Below are 25,246 nucleotides of genomic sequence, written 5' to 3' on the forward strand. Positions count from 1 at the left end.
TTGGATTGGAAGAATTGATATTTTTTAAATAGCCATACTACTCAAAGTGGTCTACAGATTCAATACAATTCTTGTCAAAATTCCAACGGCATCTTTGACAGATCTAGAAAAAAAATCTAAAATTTATATAATACAGCAGAAGACTCCAATTAGCCAAACAGTTCTGAGCAAAAACAAAGCAAGCTAGAGTCATCACACTACTTGACTTCAAAATCTACTACAGATCCATAGTAATCAAAACATGTTAATTAGTTTGACTCATTCACTCCACCCTGTATACTTAAACCTTGACATCATTGTGTAACATAATGGTATTCCATTATAATTTCTCAAAAAAGTAAAATAAAACAAAGCAAAACAAAAGTATAGTCATGGCATAAAACAGACACACAGACGAATGGAACAGGATAAAGAGCCCAGAAATAAATCCACACATTTATAGATAATTGATCTTTGGCAAGACTGTCAAGGGTATATAATTAGGAAAGGACAATTTCTTCAATAAATGGTGTTGGGAAAACTAAATCTCCACAGGCAGAACAATGAAATGAAATTCGGTCCTCATCTTGCACCAAATCTAAAAATCAACTCAGAAAGGATTAAAGTCTTAAACGTAAGGCTTAAAGGTATACATTTACTAAGTAAAGTATAGAGAAGGCCAGGCGCCGTGGCTCACACCTGTAATCCCAGCACTTTGGGAGGCCGAGGTGGGCAGATCGCTTGAGGTCAGGAGTTCAAGACCAGCCTGGCCAACATGGCAAAATCCCATCTCTACTAAAAATACAAAAATTAGCTGGGTGTGGTGGCGGGCACCTGTAATCCTGGCTACTTGGGAGGCTGAGGCACGAGAATCGCTTGAACCTGGGAGGCGGAGGTTGCAGTGAGCCAAGATCATGCCACTGCACTCCAGCCTGGGCAATAGAGTGAGACTTAGTCTCCAAAAAAAACCCTAAAAACATAAATATATATAGTATGGAGGAAAGAATTCCATGACATTGGTCTGGACAATCATAATTTGGAGGTGACCCCAAAAGCACAGACAACAAAAGCAAAGTAGACAAATGGGATCGCATCTTACTTATTGGCTTCCTGATTCTCCCTTCACCTGGGCGCCTAACTCCCTCCATTAAATACATCCTCTTTAAATTCGCAGAGTGGGCCCTCTTCCCATGGTGAGGTCTTGACGATGAATTCTGCAGGGGCTGTTGGTATCCACTGGGTGCAGACTCTGGAAAGGGCTGTCTGGACACAGGAGGAGCATGGGCTGGGGTGGACATCTGCCACCTGTGACCACAATATCCAGTGGAATGCTGTGAGCTGACCACACAGAGAGGTTATGAGTGTAAGATCTGGAACATCTGTCGGCCCTGCGTGTGCTGTGGTCACAAAGCTGATGGTGAAGTTGCTCCAAAGGCCAATCTGGAACTCAGGGACACAGCCTAACTCTTGTGAATAGTTTGACTATGACGAACTGAAGATGGGGATGACAGGAAAGAGTCACATGTCCTCCTAGGAGAACCACAGGGCTCAGCCAGGCTGACGGGGAGGCGGTCGCCTGGGGGAGGAGGCACAGCTTAGAGAGAGGCATGTGGAGCCACCCGCCCCCTGTCTCCAGTTGTTCTTGGGGGCTTTTTTGTTTTCATTTTTCCAAGGTTCATCCCTCAAAGCAGAGGTCCCTGATGCCCGGGGCTCCCTGGTGGGGTGACAGGGACGCAGCCCACGCCAGCCTGGATGTGGCAGGTCTTCCAGAGACTTCCATTTTACTTCGAGTGTTGATAAAATATTCAACAAAGTTTGTCTCAAAACACAATTTTATATCACGACAAAAAATTATCCAAGAGGAAGATCAATATTCACTTGATTCAAAACTAAGGTGAAATACGAACTTTGATCTTTCGTAAGTTCTACATCAGAATGTGGCTCGAGCTCCAGGTGGTCCCTGCCTGCTGCCCTGTCTCTTTCCTGAGGGAGATGTGCTTGTCTCTTTCCAGGGGGATGTGCTGTGGATCCCTTGTCAAGAACAGGTTGGAGATGGGTGTGGGGTCCTGGTCCTTGGTGGGCTCTGTGGGGTCTGTTTAAAATCCTAGCCTCCTTTATGTGAATACAGAGCTGGGCTTATCCTGAGGAATCAGCTAGGTTGAATCTCCGGGGAAAAGTAAGAAACTGAGATCCACAAGGTATGTGTCTCTCCCTGTATATCCAGAAACCTGAACCATGGGCTCGTCACTGTCACCTGCACCTGCCCCAACTCCACTGCCGCTGTGCCATGGCTGCAGGTGAAGTCCATCACGTTTGGCCAACACAGTAGCCCGGGAATGAAGAGGACTCACCCACATGTTCCCAGATCCTCTGGGCCCAGACAGAATCCTGAAGGAAAACCACATCAGAGATGGTGTGTCCCAGTGGGACCCAGGCTCCCATGTGCCCTCAATCCACGGATTCTGGTCACGTGCTGTGAAGAAGCTCAGAGATTCCATCATAGCCCTCTCCTCGCTTCCACTCCAGGACTCACCAAGCCCCAGGAGGCTGATGATTTGTAGACATGGCACTGCTTCTGGTGGGCAGGGGGCCGGAGCTGAGAAAACAAAGTCACAGGATGTGGTGGGCAGTGTCACCACACAGCAGACTGTACAAGTGCCCACGATCTAGAAAGACGAGCGTCTCCTTCTCACCCAGAGGATGGAAGGTGCAGAAGGTCTGCCTTGAGCCACATCACTGCACAAGCCCTCACATCTAACACATCACATTTAGATCCTAAACTCTACGATCATAGGATGATTTCAACATATTTGTCTGCCTTTTGCAGGTCATGACTATTATTCAATTCAGAACATGCAATGCTCTCTTGTCAAACTAATACATAAATATTGTTAACATCATGATCCTCTTTGCAGAACAAAAATGAAATGTGTCCTCCACCTAATGTTTGTAGGCTGAATATTTGCAATTCCCTTACTTCTCCTGACAAATAAAACCAGTTAACTAGAAACTTCGGCATTTCTGGAAGAGAATAGGGCATGCAAATACCAGCTGGTGGTGTTTTATCTGAAACCACACTTTAGCTCTGGCTCAAAACTCAGTTCCTTCTGTCTCTCAAACAACCAAACAAAATTCATGGCACATGTGTATATAGAAACACACATATACTACGTAAGTATGAATTCAGAGAGAGGGGCTGGGGGTTGGGGGAGATGAGCAATTAGTTTTCTAGGCTGTCATAACAAATTATTATTGGGTGGCTTAAGACAACATAAATTTATTCTCTCATAGTTGCGAAGCTAAAAATCAAGGTGATGGCAGGGCCAGGGCCAGCACTCTTTCTGGAGGCTCTTGGGGAGAACCCTCCCTTGCCCTTTCCAGCTCTGGGTGGCTGTTGGCATTCCCTGTGGCTCCTTCAGATAGAGAGATTAACTGATGAACAGATCCATAGGAATACAGGTAAATAGGTAGGCACATAGATAAGTCAATGACTCCATTCACAAACTCTGCCATATTTGACACTGTCAGATTCCATGATTTTTCCTGTTTTCCAGCTAAGTTCCATGAGACCTGTAGATAGATTTATTGGTGCAATTTAGTAGAGATAAATTATCTGCCAGGAGAGGACGGATGGATCTACAATATAATTATGTATTTGGCTAAGCAGCTCTTTAATTTGTGATTAAACCTTTTCAAAAATTAAAAACAAATGCATGTTAGACATTAAAATGACCACTCTGATTCCTAAGCTGAGATACACAGTTATTGAAAGAGAAGTGGATACAGGAGTCCCAGGACATCATAAGGAGAGGCTGCTGGAAAGACACCCCCCAGAGAAGCACAGGACCAAGGACCTGCAGGAAATGAAGAAGGTTATAGCGCCTAAACACGTGAAGAGCGTGTAATTGCAGATTTTGCTTACATGTCTGGAAAGATGTTTGTGGGTGTGTTTGCTTGTTTGTTTTTGCCAGAAAAATTGAGTTACGGTGTTTATCTATTTAGAGATTTTTTTTAAACTGTGTGAAGTAGAAACTTCTAACTTCCAGAATGACAGAGTTGGGGCATGGGGTAAACCATTCCCCAGGAACAAGGGAGAAGCTGGACTCAATGCTCCAGAACAACCACCTCAGGAAGCCCAGGGCTCACACAAGCTGAGAGGCGTCTGCCCACGAACACGGCTGGACTTCAGCAAGGAGAGTGCGTCCATGGTGCTGCTGGTGGTGAACTCTGATGGAGCGACAGTGCCTCTGCCCCGACGGGGGTTCGGCCCTGGCTGTAGGCCCTCTTCACTTGGAGCACTGTCTATAAACGTGGCCAGGGCAGGGGAATGTTGCAGCTGTGGCCGTGCAGGCTTTGGAGCCAGGTGCATGGCTGCGCTGGAATCGTAACCACAACCCTTCACAAAACGCTGAGTCTGGGAGTCCAACCTCGGTGGGTGGAGGCTCGATGATCTCAACTTTAAAAGCTGGGTTGCTCCCCACCTCTAAGGTGTGCTGTGAGGGTCCGCTAAGAAGATTCGGGATAATGGGTGCTCATAACGTTTTGGGTTTTTTTGTTTTGTTTTGCTTTTTGTTTTGTTTTGTTTTTTGTTTTGTTTTGTTTTTTATCTGAGACAGACTCTTGTTCTGCTGCCCAGGCTAGAGTGCATTGGTACAATCTCAGCTCACTGCAACCCCCGCCTCTCAGGTTCAAGCGATTCTCCCATCTCAGCCTCCCAAGTAGCTGGGATTACAGGTGCCTGCCAACAAGCCCAGCTAATTTTTGTATTTTTAGTAGAGATGGGGTTTCACCATGTTGGCCAGGCTGGTCTTGAACTCCTGACCTCAGGTGATCCTCCCTCCTCAGCCTCCCAAAGTGCTGGGCATACAGGCATGAGCCACCGTGCCTGACTGATTTTTGTATTTTTAGTAGGGACAGGGTTTCACTATGTTGGCCAGGCTGGTCTTGAACTCCTGACCTCAGGTGATCCGCCCGCCTCACCTCCCAAAGTGCTGGGATTACAGGCATGAGCCACTGCGCCTAACTAATTTTTGTATTTTTAGTAGGGATGGGGTTTCGCCATGTTGGCCGGGCTGGTCTTGAACTCCTGATCTCAGGTGATCCACCCGCCTTGACCTCCCAAAGTACTGGGATTACAGGCGTGAGCCCTGCGTCTGGCCAAACATTTTGTAAAGGAAAAATAGAACAAAACCTCAGGACTCCCAAATTCCTAATGTAAAAAGGGAGGTCAGCCTGGAGGCTGAGTCAGCAGCACCCTCTTCCAGTTGGACAGCGGTTGCTGGCATTTGGCATCAGCCAGATCTCCCACGGGAAGAGGCCACAGGCATCCACCCTGGCCCCCACACGTCATTCATAAGGAGATTCCTTGCTGGCCTCCAGGTCTGCAATCTAAGTCTAGCTCCTAAAACTCAGGTCTGTTTTATTCTACACTGATAATGTCCATTACAAGCTTATCTTCCCAGGCGCAGAACAAAGACAAGACGAGATCAGCCATTCCTCCACCTACCCAGAGACGTCTGCGTAATTGATTTTTCCTTTACCCCCTTTTCCCTTCAAACATGCACCTTATCTTAGGTAAAAGGTAGATTTACTGGGCAGTAACTGTAACATTCACCTCACTACCTACCTGCCCTCGGCTTCCATGCCTGTCTTTCTTTAAGGAAATGAGTAAAGAATAAATCTTCAGAAAGCCTGTTCGGAAAAAGCAGACACACATGTGTCTGTGGCTTGCGTTTTTCCCGGCTGTGCCTTAAAGCTGGTTTAATAAAGCCTCCATTGAGGCCGGGCGCGGTGGCTCACGTCTGTAATCCCAGCACTCTTTGGGAGGCCGAGGCAGGTGGATCCCGTGAGGTCGGGAGTTCTAGACCAGCCTGACCAACATGGAGAAACCCCGTTTCTACTAAAATACAAAATTAGCCAGGCGTGGTGGTGTATGCCTGTAATCCCAGCTACTTGGGAGGCTGAGGTGGGAGGTGGAGGTTGCAGTGAGACGAGATCGTGCCGTTACACTCCAGCCTGGGCAGTTACAGCAAAACTCCATCTCAAATAATAACACTACTACTACTACTAATAATAATAATAAGCCTCCGTTGATTGAGACTTTTGCCTTGGTCACTCATTCTGGTCGTTAGTTTGATGATGCTCCTGACTCTGCTGTGTCCATGTCCGCAGCTCCGGCTCTACTGAGAGATGCCCGCCCACCCACGTCCTGACTCTGAGGGACAGGGTAGGGTGCAGGTCTGCCATGAGGGGAGAGCAGAGGGTCCGTGGTCCTGCGTAGGGCCGTCCCGTCCGCCACAGGACCACAATGTCCTTCAAAGGGCTAAAGCTGCAGGGCGCTATGTCACTAGCACCCAGGATGAGGTGGAGTCAGCCTTGTCTGTCTCTTCCCGCCAGTGGACATCATTTTTCCAGGCAGTCTGGGGGTGTATCCAAGGGTCTTGGCCCTGCCAAAGCCCAGGCTGCCTGGCCCTGGGCAGAGAGCGGGTGGGCAGGGTTTTACGGAATCTCAGATGCTGCTCCTGGCTGTAGGATAGCCCTCAACTCAGCGTTTCCCCAACAACACGGTGACATGGCGGAAGAACCAGGCACCTCTCGTGACCATCTGTGCTATGCCGTCTACACACATGCATGCGCACACACATACACACACACGCACATGCACACTCATACACACAATCTCACACACACACATACACATGCACACACAACATGCACACACACTCATACAATCTCACACAGTCACATACACTCATGCACACTGACACACAATCTCACACACACATGCACACGCAACATGCAAACACTCATACAATCTCACATGCACACACGCATGCACACGCAATCTCAGACACACATGCACACACAACATGCACACTCATACAATCTCACACATACACACATGCACACACAACATGCACACACAACATGCACACACACTCATACAATCTCACACGGTCACATACACTCATGCATACTCACACACAATCTCACACACATGCACACGCAACATGCAAACACTCAATCTCACATGCACACACATGCACACACAATCTCAGACACACATGCACACACAACATGCACACTCATACAATCTCACACACATACACACATGCACACACAACATGCACACACACTCATACAATCTCACACAGTCACATACACTCATGCACACTCACACACAATCTCACACACATGCACACGCAGCATGCACTCATACAATCTCACATGCACACACACATGCACACACAATCTCAGACACACACACACAACATGCACACACTCATACAATCTCATACACATACACACATGCACACACAACACTCACACACACATACATATACTCACACACACTCATACACGTACAAATAAACCCACACAGAAACACACACTCAAACTCACACACACCCACACACACCTGCACACACACCTCCCCACATACACACACATGCATGCAAATACAACTACAGAGAAACAAAAACACACAAATTCAAACACGTACAGACAAAAACACACAAATATATACACAGACACAAAAATACAAACATGCATACATATACACACCCAAACACATACAAACGCACACACATAAGCACACACAGAAACACCCCCACAAACACTCACACAGCTCTGCACAGAATTTGGGAACTTGTCTGAACCCACTGGGCTCCAACCTGCGATCAGGATGTCCAGGGGGTCACTGGGGGCCGAGCACTCGGAGGAGAGGTTGTGTGCACCACACGTAGCATCTGTACTGGCCCACTTGGGAGCGGCTCACAGGGCCCAGGGGGAAGTTGGCCTGGGAGAGCCCAGCCTGGCGCTGCTGGCCAGGGCGCTGGAGGAAGTCACGTGCCCCCTCCTGGAGGGAACAAAGACCTGAAACTGGAGGAGGCGGCTCCTCACAGACACCTCAGACTCTCCTCGGGACTTCCCAGCTCATTATCTCTCAGGGCTTATGGGAAAATGAGCTATTTTTGAGACTCTTTATGGTATAAAGTAGGTTTGCCAAGGATCTCCCCAACAGCTCTGAAAGAATGCATCATACCTCTTTTAGGTCTTCAGAGTCTAAGGCGCTTTTGAGAACATTTGTTGAAAATATTTTTGCTGCCGATGTTAAGAACCTGTTAAAAGGTTATTCTTAGGAGAGATACTGAAGAAGTGGGTCTTCATATTCAAATGACCCGCAGAAACCCCAAGAGGATGACTATTCATTAAAGTGGCAAGTATTTAGCATAATGCCGTTGAGCCTGACTATATCTAGAAGACACGCACACACACACGCACACACGCACACACGCACACGCACACATGCACACACGCACGCACACACACACGCACGCACACACAAACTCAACCCTATGCACAACTAGTAAATAGCAAGCTCAGCTTTCATGTGGTTTTACACTTTCATGCAGATACAGAGGTGTTCGTGGAGGGGTCTCTGCGGGTTTCCTGTGAGTGCAGAGAAGGAACAGCTGTGTGTGTGTAATGGGCACTGTAATTTCTAAAAATATAACTCACTGTAGGCAAGGTATTTGGGGACACACTGCCATTACAAAACGTTCCCAAATCTGGCGGCTCACGTCTGTAATCCCAGCACTTTAGGAGGCCGAGGTGGGTGGATCACGAGGTCAGGAGATCGAGACCATCCTGGCTAACACGGTGAAACCCCGTCTCTACTAAAAATACAAAAAATTAGCTGGGCGTGGTGGCGGGCGCCTGTAGTCCCAGCTACTCGGGAGGCTGAGGCAGGAGAATGGCGTGAACCCAGGAAGTGGAGCTTGCAGTGAGCCCAGATCGCGCCACTGCACTCCAGCCTGGGCGACAGAGCCAGACTCCGTCTCAAAGAAAAAGAAAAAAAAAGAAAAAAAAAGTGCAAACAATTCTCATCCCAAATAATTATGAAATTTATAATTTCTCAGGGCACATAATATTTCTTGGTACAAAGGAAAATGAAGAGTAAAACACTGTTATGTGTGGAAATTTGGTTGATTCATTTTTCCACGAGATAAATGTTGAAGCTACACTTAACTATGAAGTGTAGGAACATGGAATACCTGAATTATCATATCAGGTCCCATTTATCATTGGTTGTAAATCACTTTTTAAAATGCTCACTTTTGGCCAGGCATGATGGTTCATGCCTGTAATCCCAGCACTTTGGGAGGCTGAGGCAGGCAGATCACAAGGTCAGGAGTTCGAGACCAGCCTGACCAACATGGTGAAACCCCGTCTCTATTAAAAATACAAAAAGTAGCCAGGTGTGGTGGGGGGTGCCTGTAATCTCAGTTACTCCAGAGGCTGAGGCAGGAGAATCGCTTGAACCCGGGCGGTGGAGGTTGCAGTGAGCTGAAATCGTGTCACTGTACTCCAGCCTGGGTGACAGAGAGAGACTCCAGAAAAAAAAAAAATGCTCACTTTCTGTTATTTTTGAGAGGATGGTGTGGAAGCAAAATTAAAATCATTTCTGGCTCTCACAGTTTCCCTTTAGCATCAGTTGACTCTGTGGCATAACCATCCTGTGTGCAGAGGCTCAGAGAGAAGATGGGTTTTGGTCTTTTACTTTTATCCTGCTTATCAAAACGAGATTGCTGCAGGACCAACCTAGCTGTAGAATATGCAATAGTAAGGGTAGGGCCATCATGCAAATAGCCATGCCGGGAGTGTGCCTGCCATTCACCCTCACATCCACTAACCAGCATTTGTCTCTTAGCCCACATATCCCAGATAGTGGAAGAAGTATGATCCTCCCTCTGGCCCAGGGAGACAGAGAAACTATTTCTGGGTAACATCAGAGGATCTCTGATGTTTGCTCCACACTCTGCTCCCTGGAAGGGTTGGGTGTCCTCATCACTTACCAGACCTGAGTTGCTGATACCTCCTCCTATGGGCAGGATCCTTGGAGGGTTGCTTTGAGTCCCAGAGGTTAATCAGACTCAGTCCTGCCTCAAAAAATCTCAGAGTCCCAGCCTGGCCAACACGGTGAAACCCCGTCTCTACTAAAAATGCAAAAATTAGCTAGGCGTGGTGGCACGCACCTGTAGTCCCAGCTACTCGGGAGGCTGAGGCAAGAGAATCTCTTGAACCTGGGAGGCAGAGATTGCAGTGAGCCGAGGTCACGCCACTGAACTCCAGCCTGGCAACAACAATAACAACAAAAAACTCACAGTCCACACATGAAAGACCAGTGGGGATCAGGCCATAAAAACTCAGCCTATTGGGCACAGACACTGTGAGTCAATCTACCTCCTCACTTAGCCTATGAGATAAAGATGTGTGTATGAAGGTGGATGTCTGCATTGAGATGCTCAAGAAATGGAGATAATTACCAGGTGAAGAAACAGCATGGGACAATTCCATGAGCTAATGACAGCTCGTTGCAGGCAGCAGTTTGTGAATTGCGCTGGGTAGGTGCCAATTCAAGTAGAAAGAAACAGAATAAAGGCTCAGAGGAAGAGGTCATCAGAGAGCAGCTTCCAGAGCATGTTCTGTGCGGAGAACGGATGTGTGCTTTTTCTCCATGTGAAACCAGAGGACAAGAAAAGGTGCAAATACGAGGTTGTCATGAGCGTCTGTGTGAAGAGACCACCAACAGGCTTTGTGTGAGCAACAAGGCTGTTTATTTCACCTGGGTGCTGGTGGGCTGAGTCCGAAAAGAGAGTCAGCAAAGGGTGGTGGGATTACCATTAGTTCTTACAGGTTTGAGATGGGTGTACAAAGTACATTCTCAAGGGCGGGGAGAATATTACAAAGTACTTAAGGGCGGGGGTGGGGGTGGCGGGGTGGGGAGGATATTACAAAGTACCTTCTTAAGGTGGGGGTGGAGAAATATCACAAAGTACCTTTCATTTTTTTTTTTTTTTTTGAGACAGAGTCTTGCTCTATCGCCCAGGCTGGAGTGCAGTGGCGCGATCTCGGCTCACTGCAAGCTCTGCCTCCCAGGTTCACGCCATTCTCCTCCCTCAGCCTCCCGAGTGGCTGGGACTACAGGCGCCCGCCACCATGCCCAGTTAATTGTTTTGTATTTTTTTAGTAGAGATGGGGTTTCACCATGTTAGCCAGGATGGTCTCGATCTCCTGACCTCGTGATCCGCCTGCCTCGGCCCCCCAAAGTGCTGGGATTACAGGAGTGAGCCACCGCGCCCGGCTTCAAAGTACCTTCTTAAGGGGAGGGGAGAATATTACAAAGTACCTTCTAAAGTTGGAGGGGAGAATATTACAAAGTACCTTCTTAAGGCCGGCGAGGGGTGGCGGGGGGGCGGGGGGCGAGGAATATTACAAAGTACCTTCTTGGGCGGGGGAAGAATATATCGTATCAGTTAGGGTGGGGCAGAAACAAATCACAATGGTGGAATGTCATCAGTTAAGGCTATTTTCACTTCTTTTGTGGATTTTCAGTTGCTTCAGGCCATCTGGATGTATATACGTGCAGGTCACAGGGGATATCGTGGCTTAACTTGGGCTCAGAGGCCTGACAGAGGTGACCTTCTCAAAGTTTGGGACAAAATCTCTATGGCAGAAATTTGCATGAGGATTAGAGGTGACAAGATACTCCACAAGAGAATTCTGCTTGTTCCTCGCATTTCATAAGATAAAGAATACTATGCAGCCATAAAAAATGATGAGTTCATGTCCTTTGTAGGGACATGGATGAAACTGGAAAACATCATTCTCAGCAAACTATCACAAGGACAAAAAACCAAACACCGCATGTTCTCACTCATAGGTGGGAATTGAACAATGAGAACTCATGGACACAGGAAGGGGAACATCACACTCTGGGGACTGTTGTGGGGTGGGGGGAGGGGGGAGGGACAGCATTAGGAGATATACCTAATGCTAAATGACAAGTTAATGGGTGCAGGAAATCAACATGGCACATGGATACATATGTAACAAACCTGCACATTGTGCACATGTACCCTAAAACCTAAAGTATAATAAAAAAAAAAAAGATAAAGACATCTCACCATTGATGTTAAATATTATTGTTTTGTTACATTAGGTCTCTTCCAGGAGCCTGCACTGCATGAGAAAATAAGCTCTGCATCTTCAAATTTGCACCTTTAATCTAGAACAGCTAGAACCTCCTCTTTTGTATTCATGCTATTCTCTCCGACAGCCAGCAGCCACACATGGCTCTGAGAACTCAAACTGTGGCCATGTGGCTGAGGAACTGAATTTTAAACTTCATGGAATTTGATCTATTCTAACTTAAAAAGCCATATTTGGCTAGTGGCTACCATATTAGATGATTCAGATGTAGAATACACTTCATCTCTGCAAAATTTTATTGAGTAACAGCAAAGACATGGAACCAACCCAAATGCCCATCAATGACAGACTGGATAAAGAAAATGTGGTACATATACACCATGGAATACTACACAGTCATAAAACGGAATGAGATCATATCATTTGCAGAGACATGAATGAAGCTGGAAGACATTATCCTCAGCAAACTAATGCAGGAACAGAAAACCAGACACCGCATGTTTTCACTTATAAGTGGGAGCTGAACAATGAGAACACATGGACACAGGGAGGGGAGCACATTCACTGGGGCCTGTCAGAGGAGGGCGGGGGGTACGGAGAGCATTAGGGAAGAGAGCTGATGCACGCTGGGCTTAATACCTAGGTGAGGGGTTGATAGATGCAGCAAACCACCATGGCACACGTTTACCTGTGTAACAAACCTGCACATCCTGCATGTGTACCCCAGAACTTTAAAAAAGTTTTTTAAAAAAAACCTTATTGAGTAATTTAGAGATTAAACTGGCTGAGCATACACAACGGCTTTCTAGAAGCATGTCTGTAGAGTTTCAGAATAAGTCAGATGCTATTAATGAGATATCCAGGATGAGTGTGTGGGTGTAGTCAAATCACCTTAAATGGTTGTATGCTCAAAATAGAATGGTAGAATGGCTAGTTGTCTGTTCAGCAGTGCTGGAATTTTAAGATAATCCCACAAGCATTCAGACACTCCTGTTGCCAGCTTGGAGGTGTCAAGATGGTACCAGAAGGAGGAAGAATGTCCATGGAAAAAAAAACCGTCCTAGGAATAGATCCAGGTCCTTGTGTATTAATGCCCTTTGTGCCAAAGACTGGGGGCAGCTCTGTCCTCAGCCTGGACTTGGTGGACGGTGATGTAGATACTGGGCTCCTCTGAGAGGTAGTGGGGACACTGGGAGGCAGCAGTGAATCCTATCTGTGAGAGGGCCTGGTGGTTTAACTGGGCATACATGATCTCCTGTGTCTCTTCCGCTGCAGGCTCCTGAGAGGATGAAGGTGAAAAGAGGAGCATATTTAGTGACCGAAGGAAGGGGCACTGTGAATGTGAGGGGATGAAGCTGTGGTGATGGTTTGGGCCGGGAGAACTCACCTCTTCATCCGTCCGTTGGCCTTCCATGGTCTCTGTGTTTGCCATGGTGGTGTCTGTGGGGTGAAAAAGAAAGTCTTGCAGATCTTCACATCAGAGGTGGCAATACCAAAACAAGGCAAGGGCGTGCCTGAGGCTGCAGCGTGATCCAGCCTCCCCCACTAAATTCAGAGAACCACCCATCAGCAACCCCGGGGCAATCTTGACTGCCCCAGGACCCCTCCCATCGATGGCCCCCATCCTTCTGCCTCTCTCATGGACCATCTCCTGCAGGTCAGTGGCCTCCCCAGAGGTGAGGTGCAGGTAGGGGAGGGGTTGGGGTGATTGGTCAGTGAAGGGAAGGAGCAGGGTTTCTCCATCAAGAACCTCAATGGAGGCCGGGCACGGTGGCTCATGCCTGTAATCCCAGCACCTTGGGAGGCCGAGGCGGGCGGATCACCAGGTCAGGAGATCGAGACCATCCTGGCTAACATGGTGAAATCCCGTCTCTACTAAAAATACAAAAAATTAGCCAGGCGTGGTGGCGGGCGCCTGTAGTCCCAGCTAATCAGGAGGCTGAGGTGGAAGAATGGTGTGAACCCGGGAGGCGGAACTTGCAGTGAGCCGAGATCATGCCACTGCACTCCAGCCTGAGCGACAGAGTGAGACTCCATCTCAAAAAAAAAAAAAAAAAAAAAGAACCTCAACGGAAACACAGATCAACCCACAGGACGTGAACAGCCCCCCTGTGCCCTGGTCACATCCCCATGGGGCTCACATGATACTGTCCTCCCCTCCCGGAGACTTACCATATTTTATGTAACACCAGAAACCAATAAAAGCAGAGAGGCAAACGCCAGTGGAGATGATCGCTACTGAGAGTCCAATAAGGACATTCCAGTTGCTTGACTGTCCTTGAGGACGATGTGTGTCTGTCAAGAAGCAAATGACAAACCTCTCATTGACTGGTTGCCTGTTTTGTGCCAATACATACTGAACGCACAACATGCTTTATCTGAAGCTCTTCCAAGATCCCTACACGCAGTTACTTTCTCCATTTTCCAACACTTACAAAAAATTCCAAGAGAAGTGAGGACACGTATCCAAATCAAAGGGCCAGTAAGAGAGATGCAGAGGCCTGGTGTGGTGGTTCACACCTGTAATCCCAGCACTCTGGGAGGCCGAGAAGGGCAGATCACCTGAGGTCAGGAGTTAGAGACCAGCCTGGCCAACATGGCAAAACCCCGTCTCTACTGAAAATACAAAAATTAGCCAGGTGTGGTGGTACACGCCTGTGATCCCAGCTACTCAGAAGGCTGAGGCAGAAGAATCGCTTGAACCCAGGAGGCAGAGGTTGTAGTGAGCCGAGATTGTACACAGGCTAGGTGACAGAGCAAGACTCCATCTCAAAAAAAAAAAAAAAAAAAAAGGAGAGACATGGAGGTCTGAACCCAGGCCTACCAGGCTCCAGTGTGCCTCCCCTCCCACTTCCTCATGAGACAAGACAGTTTGTTTTTGCATGACAAAGGAAACCCTCTGCATGTACCATAGCTGAACACTGTTTCCCCCGTCGCTCCTCAGCCCAGGACAAATGCACTTTCTGAGAATGGAGATAGAGGTGGCCAAAGGATGACTCTCATGCCAGTTTCTGAGAATTGAAATTGCTCCAAAGAATGCTGGTGCTTTTCTGAGTAATGAGTAAGAGCAGGTGGGTGGAGGATTCGGGAGAGAAAAAAGGGAGTGGGCACAGACTATGTCACATAGGAGCACATCCTCCATACCAGGACCCATGCTGAGAGGTGGTGGGAGGACTTCCACATGTGTGGACACATCTCATCCTCACTCTCTCATCCATGATATAGTCCTTGAAAGAGAAAAGACTGTCGCCAGCCGTACTCTTGGGGTCAACTGATGGCTCTGCTACTTCTAGACATTCACCTTGGGAAGCTTTTCTTTCTTCTCTTTCCTACTTTTTTTTTTCCATAAGGAGGGAGGCATCATTAGCCCAATATTCTATCCAAGAACTTGGAAGCTTTGGCCAGGTGCCGTAGCTCATGCCTGTAATCCTAGCACTTTGGGAGGCGGAGGCAGGCTGATCACTGGAGTTCAGGAGTTCAAGACCAGCTTGACCAACATAGTGAAATCTGTCTCTACTAAAAATACAAAAATTAGCAGGGCGCGGTGGCAGGTGCCTTTAATCCCAGCTACTTGGGAGGCTGAGGCAGGAGAATCACTTGAAACTGGGACATTGCAGTAAGCCAGTTTCATGCCACTGCACTCCAGCCTGGGTGACACAGAAAGACTCTGTCTCAAACAAAAAGAAAAAAGAAAAGAAAGAAAACGGATGCTTCCCAAGGTGAGTGACCATAACTAGCAGAGCCATCCATTGAGCCCAAGTGTCTGATTATAATCTTTTCTCTTTCAAGGACTATGTCTCGTTCCCCCATAAGGTTCCCTGCTGAGTTGCTCCTTCTCTGATAGCCCAAGTATGAGTTGCCATCAATGGAAACAGAGGCTTAGAGAGAAACGAGCGTGCCCCAGGTCATGCACTGAGGAATACCGGAACGAGGTTCTGAACTCTCCCTCTTAGTGAGTCCAGCTGTGAGCCTCTCCTGAACCCACCTGCTCAACTCCTTCTCCAGCCCTGGCACATCTAAGCCACCATGAGTGTCCTCTACGAGGACGTCACACCCCCACCAGGCTCCTGGCTTCCACTCCTGCCTCCCTGTAATAAACACTATTCACATCGGCCGATTGCTATCTCTAAAATAGAATGTGGATCATGAAACGTTTCTGACTAAAACCTTTGTCTTCGGCCGGGCACAGTGGCTGATGCCTGTAATCGCAGCACTTTGGGAGGCCAAGGTAGGTGGATCACCTGAAGTCAGGAGTTCAAGACCAGCCTGGCCAACATGGTGAAATCCTGTCTCTACTAAAAATACAAAAATTAGTCAGGTGTGGTGGTGAGTGCCTTTAATCCCAGCTACTCGGGAGGCTGAGACAGAAGAATCACTTGAACCTGGGAGGCAGAGGTTGCAGTGAGCCAAGATCACGCCACTGCACTCCAGCCTGGAGACAGAGTAAGACTCTGAAAAACAACAACAACAACAAAAAACCTGTCTTCACCTCTTTATTGGAATAAAATCCAAACTCTTTACTGTTGCTTAGAAACCCTCACATGGTAGCACCAACAGGCTGACTCCAGTCAATAAGAACTTTACTGTACATTTTAAAATAAAAAGCATAATTGGGGCCAGGCACGGTGGCTCACACCTGTACTCCTAAGACTTTGGGAGGCTGAGGCAGGCGGATCACCTGAGCTCAGGAGTTTGAGACCAGCCTGGACAACATGTTGAAACCCCGTCTCTACTAAAATACAAAAAATTAGCCAGGCATGGTGGCGTATGCCTGTAATCCCAGCTACTCGGGAGGCTGAGGCAGGAGAATTGCTTGAACCCAGAGGTTTCAGTGAGCGGAGATCGCTCCAATGCACTCCAGTGTGGGTGACAGAGCAAGACTCCATCTCAAAAAAAAAAAATCGTAATTAAATTGTTTGTAACTCAAAGAATTGAGGGGATGGATGCCTTATCCTCCATGATGTGCTTATTTCGCATTTCATGCCTGTATCAAAACATCTCATGCACCTGATAAATATACACACCTACTATGTACCCACAAAAATTAAACATTTTAAAAACGAGAAACCTTCACATGAGTTGGTCCCTGTCCATCTCTCTCAGCTCCACCCCTCTCCCCCGACGTGTCAGCCTCACTGGTGCTGTGAACACACCCAAGCCGTTGCCATGTTGAATTTTTTTTTTTTTTTTTTTGAGACGGAGTCTCCTCCTGTCGCCCAAGCTGGAGTGCAGTGGCATAATCTCAGCTCACTGCAACCTCCGCCTCCCAGGTTCAAACAATTCTCCTGCCTCAGCCTCCGGAGTAGCTGGGACCACAGGCATGCACCACCACGCCCAGCTAATTTTTGTATTTTTAGTAGAGACGGGGTTTTACCATTTTGACCAGGATGGTCTCGATCTCTTGACCTGTGATCTGCCCGCCTCGGCCTCCCAAAGTGCTGGGATTACAGTTGTGAACCCCGCGCCCCGCCCTGCTATGTTGAGTTTATGGCACCACTGTTTACCTGCTGGGAATATCCTTCCATCAATCCTTCCAACACTGGCTGTCCTTGTCATCAGGATCACACCTTAAATGTCACTTCCTTGAGTGACATAGAGTCTTCCCTTCCACCCACTCTAAAGGATCCACTTAAGCTTTCTCTGTCACATGACTCTATCTTAATGAATACAAAACTAATGAATCTGAATAAATGAGTTCACACGTTTATTCATTATAATTTTTCTCCTCCCTGCACACACCACTGGAATATGATAACCTGAACACAGGAACTGTTGAATATGTCATAGGACTTTGGAAGATGGACGATAAGTCTCGGTGTGGTGGCTCATGCCTGTAATCCCAGCACTTTGGGAGGCCGAGGAGGGCGGATCACTTGAGGTCAGCCTGGTCAACATGGCGAAACCCCGACTCTACTAAAAATACAAAAATTAGCTGGGTGTGGTGGCGGGCACCTGTAATCCTAGCTACTCAGGAGGCTGAGGTAGGAGAATCTCTTGAATACGGGAGGCAGAGGCTGCAGCAAGCTGAGATCACGCCATTGCACTCCAGCCTGGGCGACAAGAGCAAAACTCTGTCTCAAAAAAAAAAAAAAAAAATAGCTGGGTATGGTGGTGGGCACCTGTAATCCCAGCTACTCAGGAGGCTGAGGCAGGAGAATTGCTTGAACCTGGGCGACAGAGGTTGCAGTGAGCTGAGATTGTGCCACTGCACTCTAGCCTGGGTGACAGAGTGAGACTCTGCCGCAAAAAAAAAAAAAAAAAAAAGAGATAGATAATAAATATTTAATGTGGTCTCTTAAATCCTACCCATCTCCCAGCACTTTCATGTTCACAGACCTCCCTGGAGGAATGAGAAGCACTGTGTGGACCAGGCCTCAGTCCCAAAGCATCTGAGGCTGAAAGGCCTTACAGATCCCTGCACTGACCACAGTCTCAGATGTGGATGGGGAATCTGGGGACCTGGGAGGGGCTGCCTAGCCCAGGGTCATGGAGCTGGGAGGTGGCACAGCTTTCACTCACACAGGGGCCTTCCGTCTCCCCAGGGACTCAGACACTAGGATAAGAGTTATTTGCTTACCAGATTCAGGGGTGGATTCCATGAATGACAGAGGAGTACTCTTGGTGTTTCCTAGGAAAAATAAAAGGCAGAGAAGTGGTGAGCAAGCATCATTGATTGCCCCATTAAAGTAGGACCATTTTCTTTTTTTCTTTTCTTTTCTTTTTTTTTTTGAGACGGAGTCTCACTCTGTCGCCCAGGCTGGAGTGCAGTGGTGCCATCTTGTCTCACTGCAACCTCCACCTCCTGGGTTCAAGCGATTCTCCTGCCTCAACCTCCCGAGCATTAGCACCATTTTCTTTGGAGGGTTGGTCCCTGCACACCCCCTACTCTGTCATCCACCTAAAGACTAACGGGGGTCCTGGGGTCTCTTCCCTGGAATCTCTGGGGGACAATTCCTTCCCTGGGATGGGAAGGTGATAAGGAGATGCATGGTGATATCGACAGACATTGTCTTCCATCAGGATGATAAATCTCCACATTCCCTGGCAGGGAGATCTCCCTGAGGTGAGGGGTCAGGAGGGGCTCTGGAGAAACGGAAAAGGGTGAGGGGCTGAGGCAACCTCTGATCTCCACAAACTAAATCTGGCCTCACCTCCCCCTGTGTTTGTCCTGATCTCTTTCTTCATACAGGAGGTGGCGGAGGGTGTGGAGCTGCCCCGTTTACCACCCTACACCCTGACAGCCCCATCATGCTCAGCTTCTTTTTTCCTGTTTGTATTTGTCACAGTTTCATTTTATCCAGAATACCTAATACCCCTGTGTCCCCAGGGGGACGCCCCTCAGGTGTGGCTCTGTGATCTAGTGGGCACCAGAGCATGCAGCAGGCATGGGCTCCTCACCTGTGACATAAAGGTGCAGTGGGTCACTGGGGGCTGACCACTCATAGGGAGAACCATTGAAAGAACCATAGCATCTATAGGTCCCGCCAGGGACTGGCGTTGCGGGGCCCACAGAAAAGTTGGCCTGGAATGCTCCACTGCATCTCTGCCCTCCACTGAGCCACTGCCCATGAGCAACCCCGTCTCTGAACAGATGGTACCAGTCAAATGAGATTTCAGAGCTGCAGAAAAAGGTCAACTTCTCTCCCAGCTTCATCATGGGGTCCACATGAGTGGAGAGAGAAGGCTTTTTGTATTTTCCTAAGAGACAAAGAGGCTGATTTTAGAACACACTCCTGAGTGTATGAACAAAGTAATCTCTCTCCCTCTTTTGTTTTTTTTTTTTTCCTTTGAGACAGAGTTTCACTCTTGTCTCCCAGGCTGCAGTGCAGTGGCACGATCTCAGCTCGCTGCAACCTCAGTATCCCGGGTTCAAGTGATTCTCCTGCCTTAGCCTCCTGAGTAGCTGGGATTACAGGCATGAACCACCACGCCCAGCTAATTTTTGTATTTTTAGTAGAGACAGGGCTTCACCATGTTGGTTAGGCTGGTCTCGAACTCCTGACCTTGTGATCCGCCCACCTCAGTCTCCCAAAGTGCTGGGATTACAGGAGTGAGCCACCGCGCCCAGACTCGCTGTTGTTATCTTGGCAGCAGATTCCGAATGACGGCTGGTACCTCTGTCAATCTCATTTTCATCTCTAGGGTCCTGAATCAGCCTATGTCTGTGTCTTTTTACTTCCTCTGCATTTCATTGATTCTGCTTTTGACTGTGTCCCTGTGGCTTACTGCCCCTAGAAGCCGTATGAGATGTGGGGTTCTCCTGGAAAATGGGAGTTACTCTGTGCTTCGAGAACCTTCAGAAAACATAGTGCTGGCCTTGAGTTCTCTGACACGGGGCTACGGGGTTATGAGTCTCACTACTTTTCAATTGTGTGTGTTGAAAAAATGTAAGAATCTCAGGAGGATCAGAAGGAACCTCACAGGCTCCCACTGCAGGGAACAAGGAGTTAGACTTGACTACTTGTTGGGGAGGGTGGAAGTGACCCCTCCTGCCTCTTTAGTCAGTAAGACGTGTTAAACCCCCTTGCTGAGCACTTCCTCACAGTCCCTCTCTTCCTTTATTTCTCTTCCTCTACTGAGGTTTCATTAACAACCGCATTACATGGAGCTCCCATGCTCCCATGGCACAAACAGACCACAGCTGGTCCAGCCACACTCACCTGTGATCACAATGTCCAGGGGGTCACTGGGAGCCGACCACTCATAGCTGGAGTGACTGAAACAACCACAGCACCTGTAGGCTCCTGCGTGGGCAGGCGTTACAGGACCCACGGAAAAGACAGCCTCGACGTAATGGATCCCAGCCTCCATCCCCTCTTCAAGCTGCTGGGAATGCTGTATGTGCCCGTCTTTGTATAAGACAAATTCATCAAAGGCCAGTTCTGAGTGACAGCGCAGGCTCACCCTGGCTCCTGCATGCACCACGGAGCTTGGGTGCGCTGCGATGGAAGGTTTTGTGAACACGCCTGAGAGCAGAGACACAAGAGTTCACATGAGTCTCCTTCCTCACCCCTCACCCGAGATCTCCGGGTGAATCTGTCCCTCATCACCCCCAAAGCCCGTCCGCGTCCTTCCTGTTTGTGTGCATGCATGTTCTCTTTGCGTGGATTCCCACTGTCTGGCTTGAAACCATATGAGATGTGAGGTTCTCCTGGAAAATAGGAATTAGTCTGTGCTTTGAGAACCTTCAGAAAACACACGGCTGGACTTAGGTTCCCTGGCATGGAACTGTGAGGTTATGAGCCTCGCTATTTTTCAATTCTGTGTGTTGAAAAATACAAGAATCTCTGGAGGATCAGAAGAAACCTCACAGGCTCATACTGAAGGAAACAACTGGTTTTGTCCCAAAACCCAAGAGGTTAGACATGACTACTCGTTGGGGAGGGTGGAAGTGACTCCTTTTCCCTACTTAGGCAGAAGGACATGGTAAACTCCTTTGCTGGGCAGCCCCTCACAGTCCCAATCTCTGTTCAGATCCTCCAGGAGCTTTCGTAGCCTGGATCTCCCTGCCTCACCCCAACCTGCTTTCCCCACTCTCTTGGTGGAAAGACCCAACTCTTCTCTGTTCCTTCTGAGCTCCTTGAATGTGAGACTGCCAAATTAAAATACATGCATTGTCAATGTTGTAAAATGGTTGTGCAGCAAAACTGAAATGTTTATTCTGTCATTTTCAAAGTTACAAATTAATGACTTGCAAATTGAGAACCATTTTCCAGTTCTTAAATTTTTCTCCCGTGCTTCAAGAAGTTAACAACAACAAAAACTGATTTTGCATTATTAACACAGAACCAACCGTGCAAATCCTAATTCTTGATGCTTTCTCTGAAATCCTTCCTTGACTCATGGTTCAAGGCACAGATCTCTATCTTTCTCTTCCAGAAAACTCTACACACTCTCTCTCTCTTTATGTGTATATTTACATACATATATAAAATATGAATAACTCCACACTCTCCCTTCCCTGCTTTATAGGATGAGCAGGGGCGACTCCACAGGATGAGTTTCTAACTCTCCGTGAGACACTCTGCACATCCATGAGAGAGAAGGGATGAGTGTCAGGAGACTGGGAAGGAGGAGAGGAATGGGTGCGTTTCCCAATCCATGTCCCACTAAGCCACTGGACTCATCTCCCAAGGGAATTGTCACTTCCCCAAGGCTCTGGCTCCTTCAAGGCAGGGTAACGACTTCCCTGGGGGAAACACTGGTGCTGGGATCAGGCAACATGGCTCCTCCCTGGATCCACCCTGCTGCAGTTCGTACCAGCACCCTGCGTCTGCTACTCCCCAGGCAGATTCTCCCGCTGCTTGGCTTCCTCCCTCCTCCTCCACCTGGGTACCTGATTCCTCACAGGAAATGCCCTCTCTTTAAATTCCCAGGATGCCTTCTGTGTCCACAGTTAGTGCATGACTAGGAATCCCACAACAACTCTCTGGCGTCACTGGGTGTGGACTCTGGGCAGGCCCATCTGGACACCAGGTGGACGTGGGGTGGGCTGGACTTCTCCTACCTGTGACGATGATCTTCAGGGAGTTGCTCTCAGCTGACCACTTTGAGGTGTGCTTGTAAATTCCAACACATTTGTAGGTCCCTGCGTGTCCTGGGGTCACAGGGCTGATGGTGATGTTGGAAAGGCCAGCGTGCAGCTCACGGGTTCGGGTCCCAGTTGTTTGGACTATTGTCAATACGAGAAACCGAAGACGGGGATGACAGGAGAGAGTCACACATCCTCCTAGGGGAACCACAGGGCTCGGCCAGGCTGACAGGGAGAGCTTGAACTGAGCACCTGGAAGAGAAGGAGGCACAGCCTAGAGAGGGAAATGTGGAGCCCCCTGTCTCCCACTGTCTTTGGGGGCGTTTCTTTCTTTATACTGTTCTAGTTTGCCCTGTAACATGGGGTCCCCTAATGCCCTGGGATACCTGGTAGTGAGCCAGGGACACAGCCCACCCCAGAGTGGACATGGAAGGTCTCCCCAGAACAGCATTCTACTAAGCGTGATGATACAATATTGAGCCCAGTTGCTCCTCGTTCTTGTCTACAACAGAAATCTGTGCATGGAGGAGAAGGAGGAAATCTACCAGATTCAAGCAATACAAAAAACATATCAACTCATTTAACAATTCCCAACACAAGTGCCCGGCACTGGGTCCCTGCCTCCCGACAGAGAGTACTCCTACCCACCCCCAGACATGCCGGCTTCTGAGCATCACAGGCTCCTTCACGAGATTGGATGAGCCCGAGGGGCTGCCTATGGAGGGTTTCTAGAAAAAAATGGAGCCTGGGGTCTCCAGAGGACTCCCTTCCTGTGTTCCCAGTGCTCACTGCAAAGCCCTCCCCATGTCATCTGCATCAGCCTGACTTCGTGTCCACCCTCCCTGCCTGGAGAATCATTTGTGTTTGGCCACAGCATCCTAGGACTGAGATAGGACTCACCCGCATGTGTGCAGATCTTCTGGTTCAGGCAGAATCCTGGGCAAAAAAAAAAAAAAAAAAAGACAGAGAGAGAGAGAGATAGCTTGTCTTCATGTGAATCCTGCCCTCCTTGTAACTAGGTTTGTCTGCTCAGCCTGGATTCAGAGGGTGGATGAACCTGGCTTCCCACCCCCAGCCCCGGGTTGTGGAGAGGCCAGGTCTTCAAGAGAGCATTTTCCATCCCAACCCTGTCCTCCTTTCCCTTCCATGACTTACCCAGACACAGGAGGGTGAAGAGTTTGGGGGCCATGGTGCCACTTCTATTGGTCAGGACACAGGGGTTGAGCTAAATTGGGAAATGAACAGGATGTGGTAACCACGGTTCCAGTTTCAGTTTGCAGAGTTTAGAGGGTGCCCACCACACAGGAAGATGGCCAGCTCTCACCCTGAACATAGTGGGTGACATGGGAAACTTGCAGATGGTATTCTTGGTTCAACAGAGCCCCTAACAAAGGTCTGACTTGAACCCCAGCACCGACCAATGCATAATGTCTAAATTTCAAATTTAATTTTTCTATGTGCAAAATTGTAGGATGGTATCTTAATATCTTATTGCCTTTTTTGAGAACTATGCATGATTCGATTTCTGCGATGCAACCTTCTCCTGCCAAATTAAGATAGACGCATTGTCAATGTCGTAAAACGGTGTACAGTAAAACTGAAAGGTTTATCCTGTTATTTTCAAAGTTGCAAATTAATTACTTGCAAATTGAGAACAAATTTCAAGTTCTTCAATTTTTCTCCTATGCTTCAAGAAGTTAACACCGAGAAAAATTGATTTGCATTATTAACACAGAAGCCAGCGTGAAAATCCTGGTTCTTGATGTTTTCTCTGAAATCCTTCCTTGACTCACAGTTCAAGACACAGATCTCTATCTTTCTCTTCCAGAAAACTCTACTCTCTCTCTATGTGTATATTTACATACATATATAAACTGTGAATAGCACAAACACATGTGCATATAACACTGAAGGTTCTCCCCAAAAGCCAATTCATATTATTAAAAAATTAGTAAGATTATAGCAGGAAAAAAAGCCCTGTGAAATCCACGCTGAAAAAAAACAGCATAGTCACAAAAATAGTATCAATTCATGCTTTGCCTCTCATCTGTCCCAGAACTTCTCAACGTATGAAAACCACACACACACAATTTGGGATCTTTTCTGTGTCATTTTTGTAAATATGTGTCTTCCATATCATAGCTATCATCTGGTAATATTTGTGTGTGTGTATGTACGTATATTTTTACGTTTTAAATATAGCACAAAAGGATAGTTTGTTTTGTGTTTTTGATTGTAAAATGATACCGCTATGCTCCTAATGCTCTGCCTAGCTCTTGTTTATTTAACAACAGACAGACTGCAGTAAATCGCTTGCATATTCCTCAATGTATTTGTCCTTTTGGGCAGATATGACGCGTGTTTTCACCAGGCATTTTTCTTTTTGGAGCAATGTTTGCTGGAGCATTCTTGCCTGTGTGTCCTGGGTTTTAAGAGTGAGTTTCCCTGAGTACATACCCCAGGGTGGGACTGCAGGACATGGGGAATGTCAAGATAAAAATAAACTGACAAAAACACATTTTTTCCAGAGTGATGACCCCAAAACTGCCAGCAACGGTTGTCAGATTCTGTTGTTTTTTCCACTTCTCAGAAAATACCTGATTACAGATGACAGAGGATTAACTTGATGTTAACATTTACTTAAATATATTCTACAATAGAAAAATATTTTGAATAAATGCTATGATATAAATATCTGTACCTGTAAGCACATGTATCACCTATGAGAAATAATTTTTACAA

At 47.6% G+C, this 25,246-nt stretch overlaps 1 protein-coding gene and 1 long non-coding RNA gene across 2 annotated transcripts; both read right to left on the bottom strand.

Annotated features, from left to right (window-relative positions):
* On the bottom strand, nt 1-7,800 carry LOC134732254 (uncharacterized). Its single transcript, XR_010115223.1, has 2 exons — nt 7,653-7,800; nt 1-2,575 (listed from the first exon to the last, which is right to left on the bottom strand). It is a non-coding gene; the product is annotated as an uncharacterized lncRNA (long non-coding RNA).
* A 4,451-nt stretch (nt 7,801-12,251) lies between these two features.
* Nucleotides 12,252-23,840, bottom strand: LOC129460710 (putative killer cell immunoglobulin-like receptor-like protein KIR3DX1). Its single transcript, XM_055238975.2, has 9 exons — nt 23,660-23,840; nt 23,405-23,440; nt 22,481-22,756; nt 20,634-20,939; nt 19,372-19,671; nt 18,551-18,601; nt 14,146-14,268; nt 13,361-13,413; nt 12,252-13,252 (listed from the first exon to the last, which is right to left on the bottom strand). The coding sequence occupies exons 1-9, from the start codon at nt 23,691-23,693 to the stop codon at nt 13,061-13,063; spliced, it is 1,371 nt and encodes a 456-aa protein (XP_055094950.1). The 5' UTR covers nt 23,694-23,840; the 3' UTR covers nt 12,252-13,060.
* Nucleotides 23,841-25,246: the final 1,406 nt, after the last annotated feature.

This window comes from Symphalangus syndactylus, chromosome 13 (genome assembly GCF_028878055.3).
Source record: "Symphalangus syndactylus isolate Jambi chromosome 13, NHGRI_mSymSyn1-v2.1_pri, whole genome shotgun sequence".
Lineage (NCBI taxonomy): Eukaryota > Metazoa > Chordata > Mammalia > Primates > Hylobatidae > Symphalangus > Symphalangus syndactylus.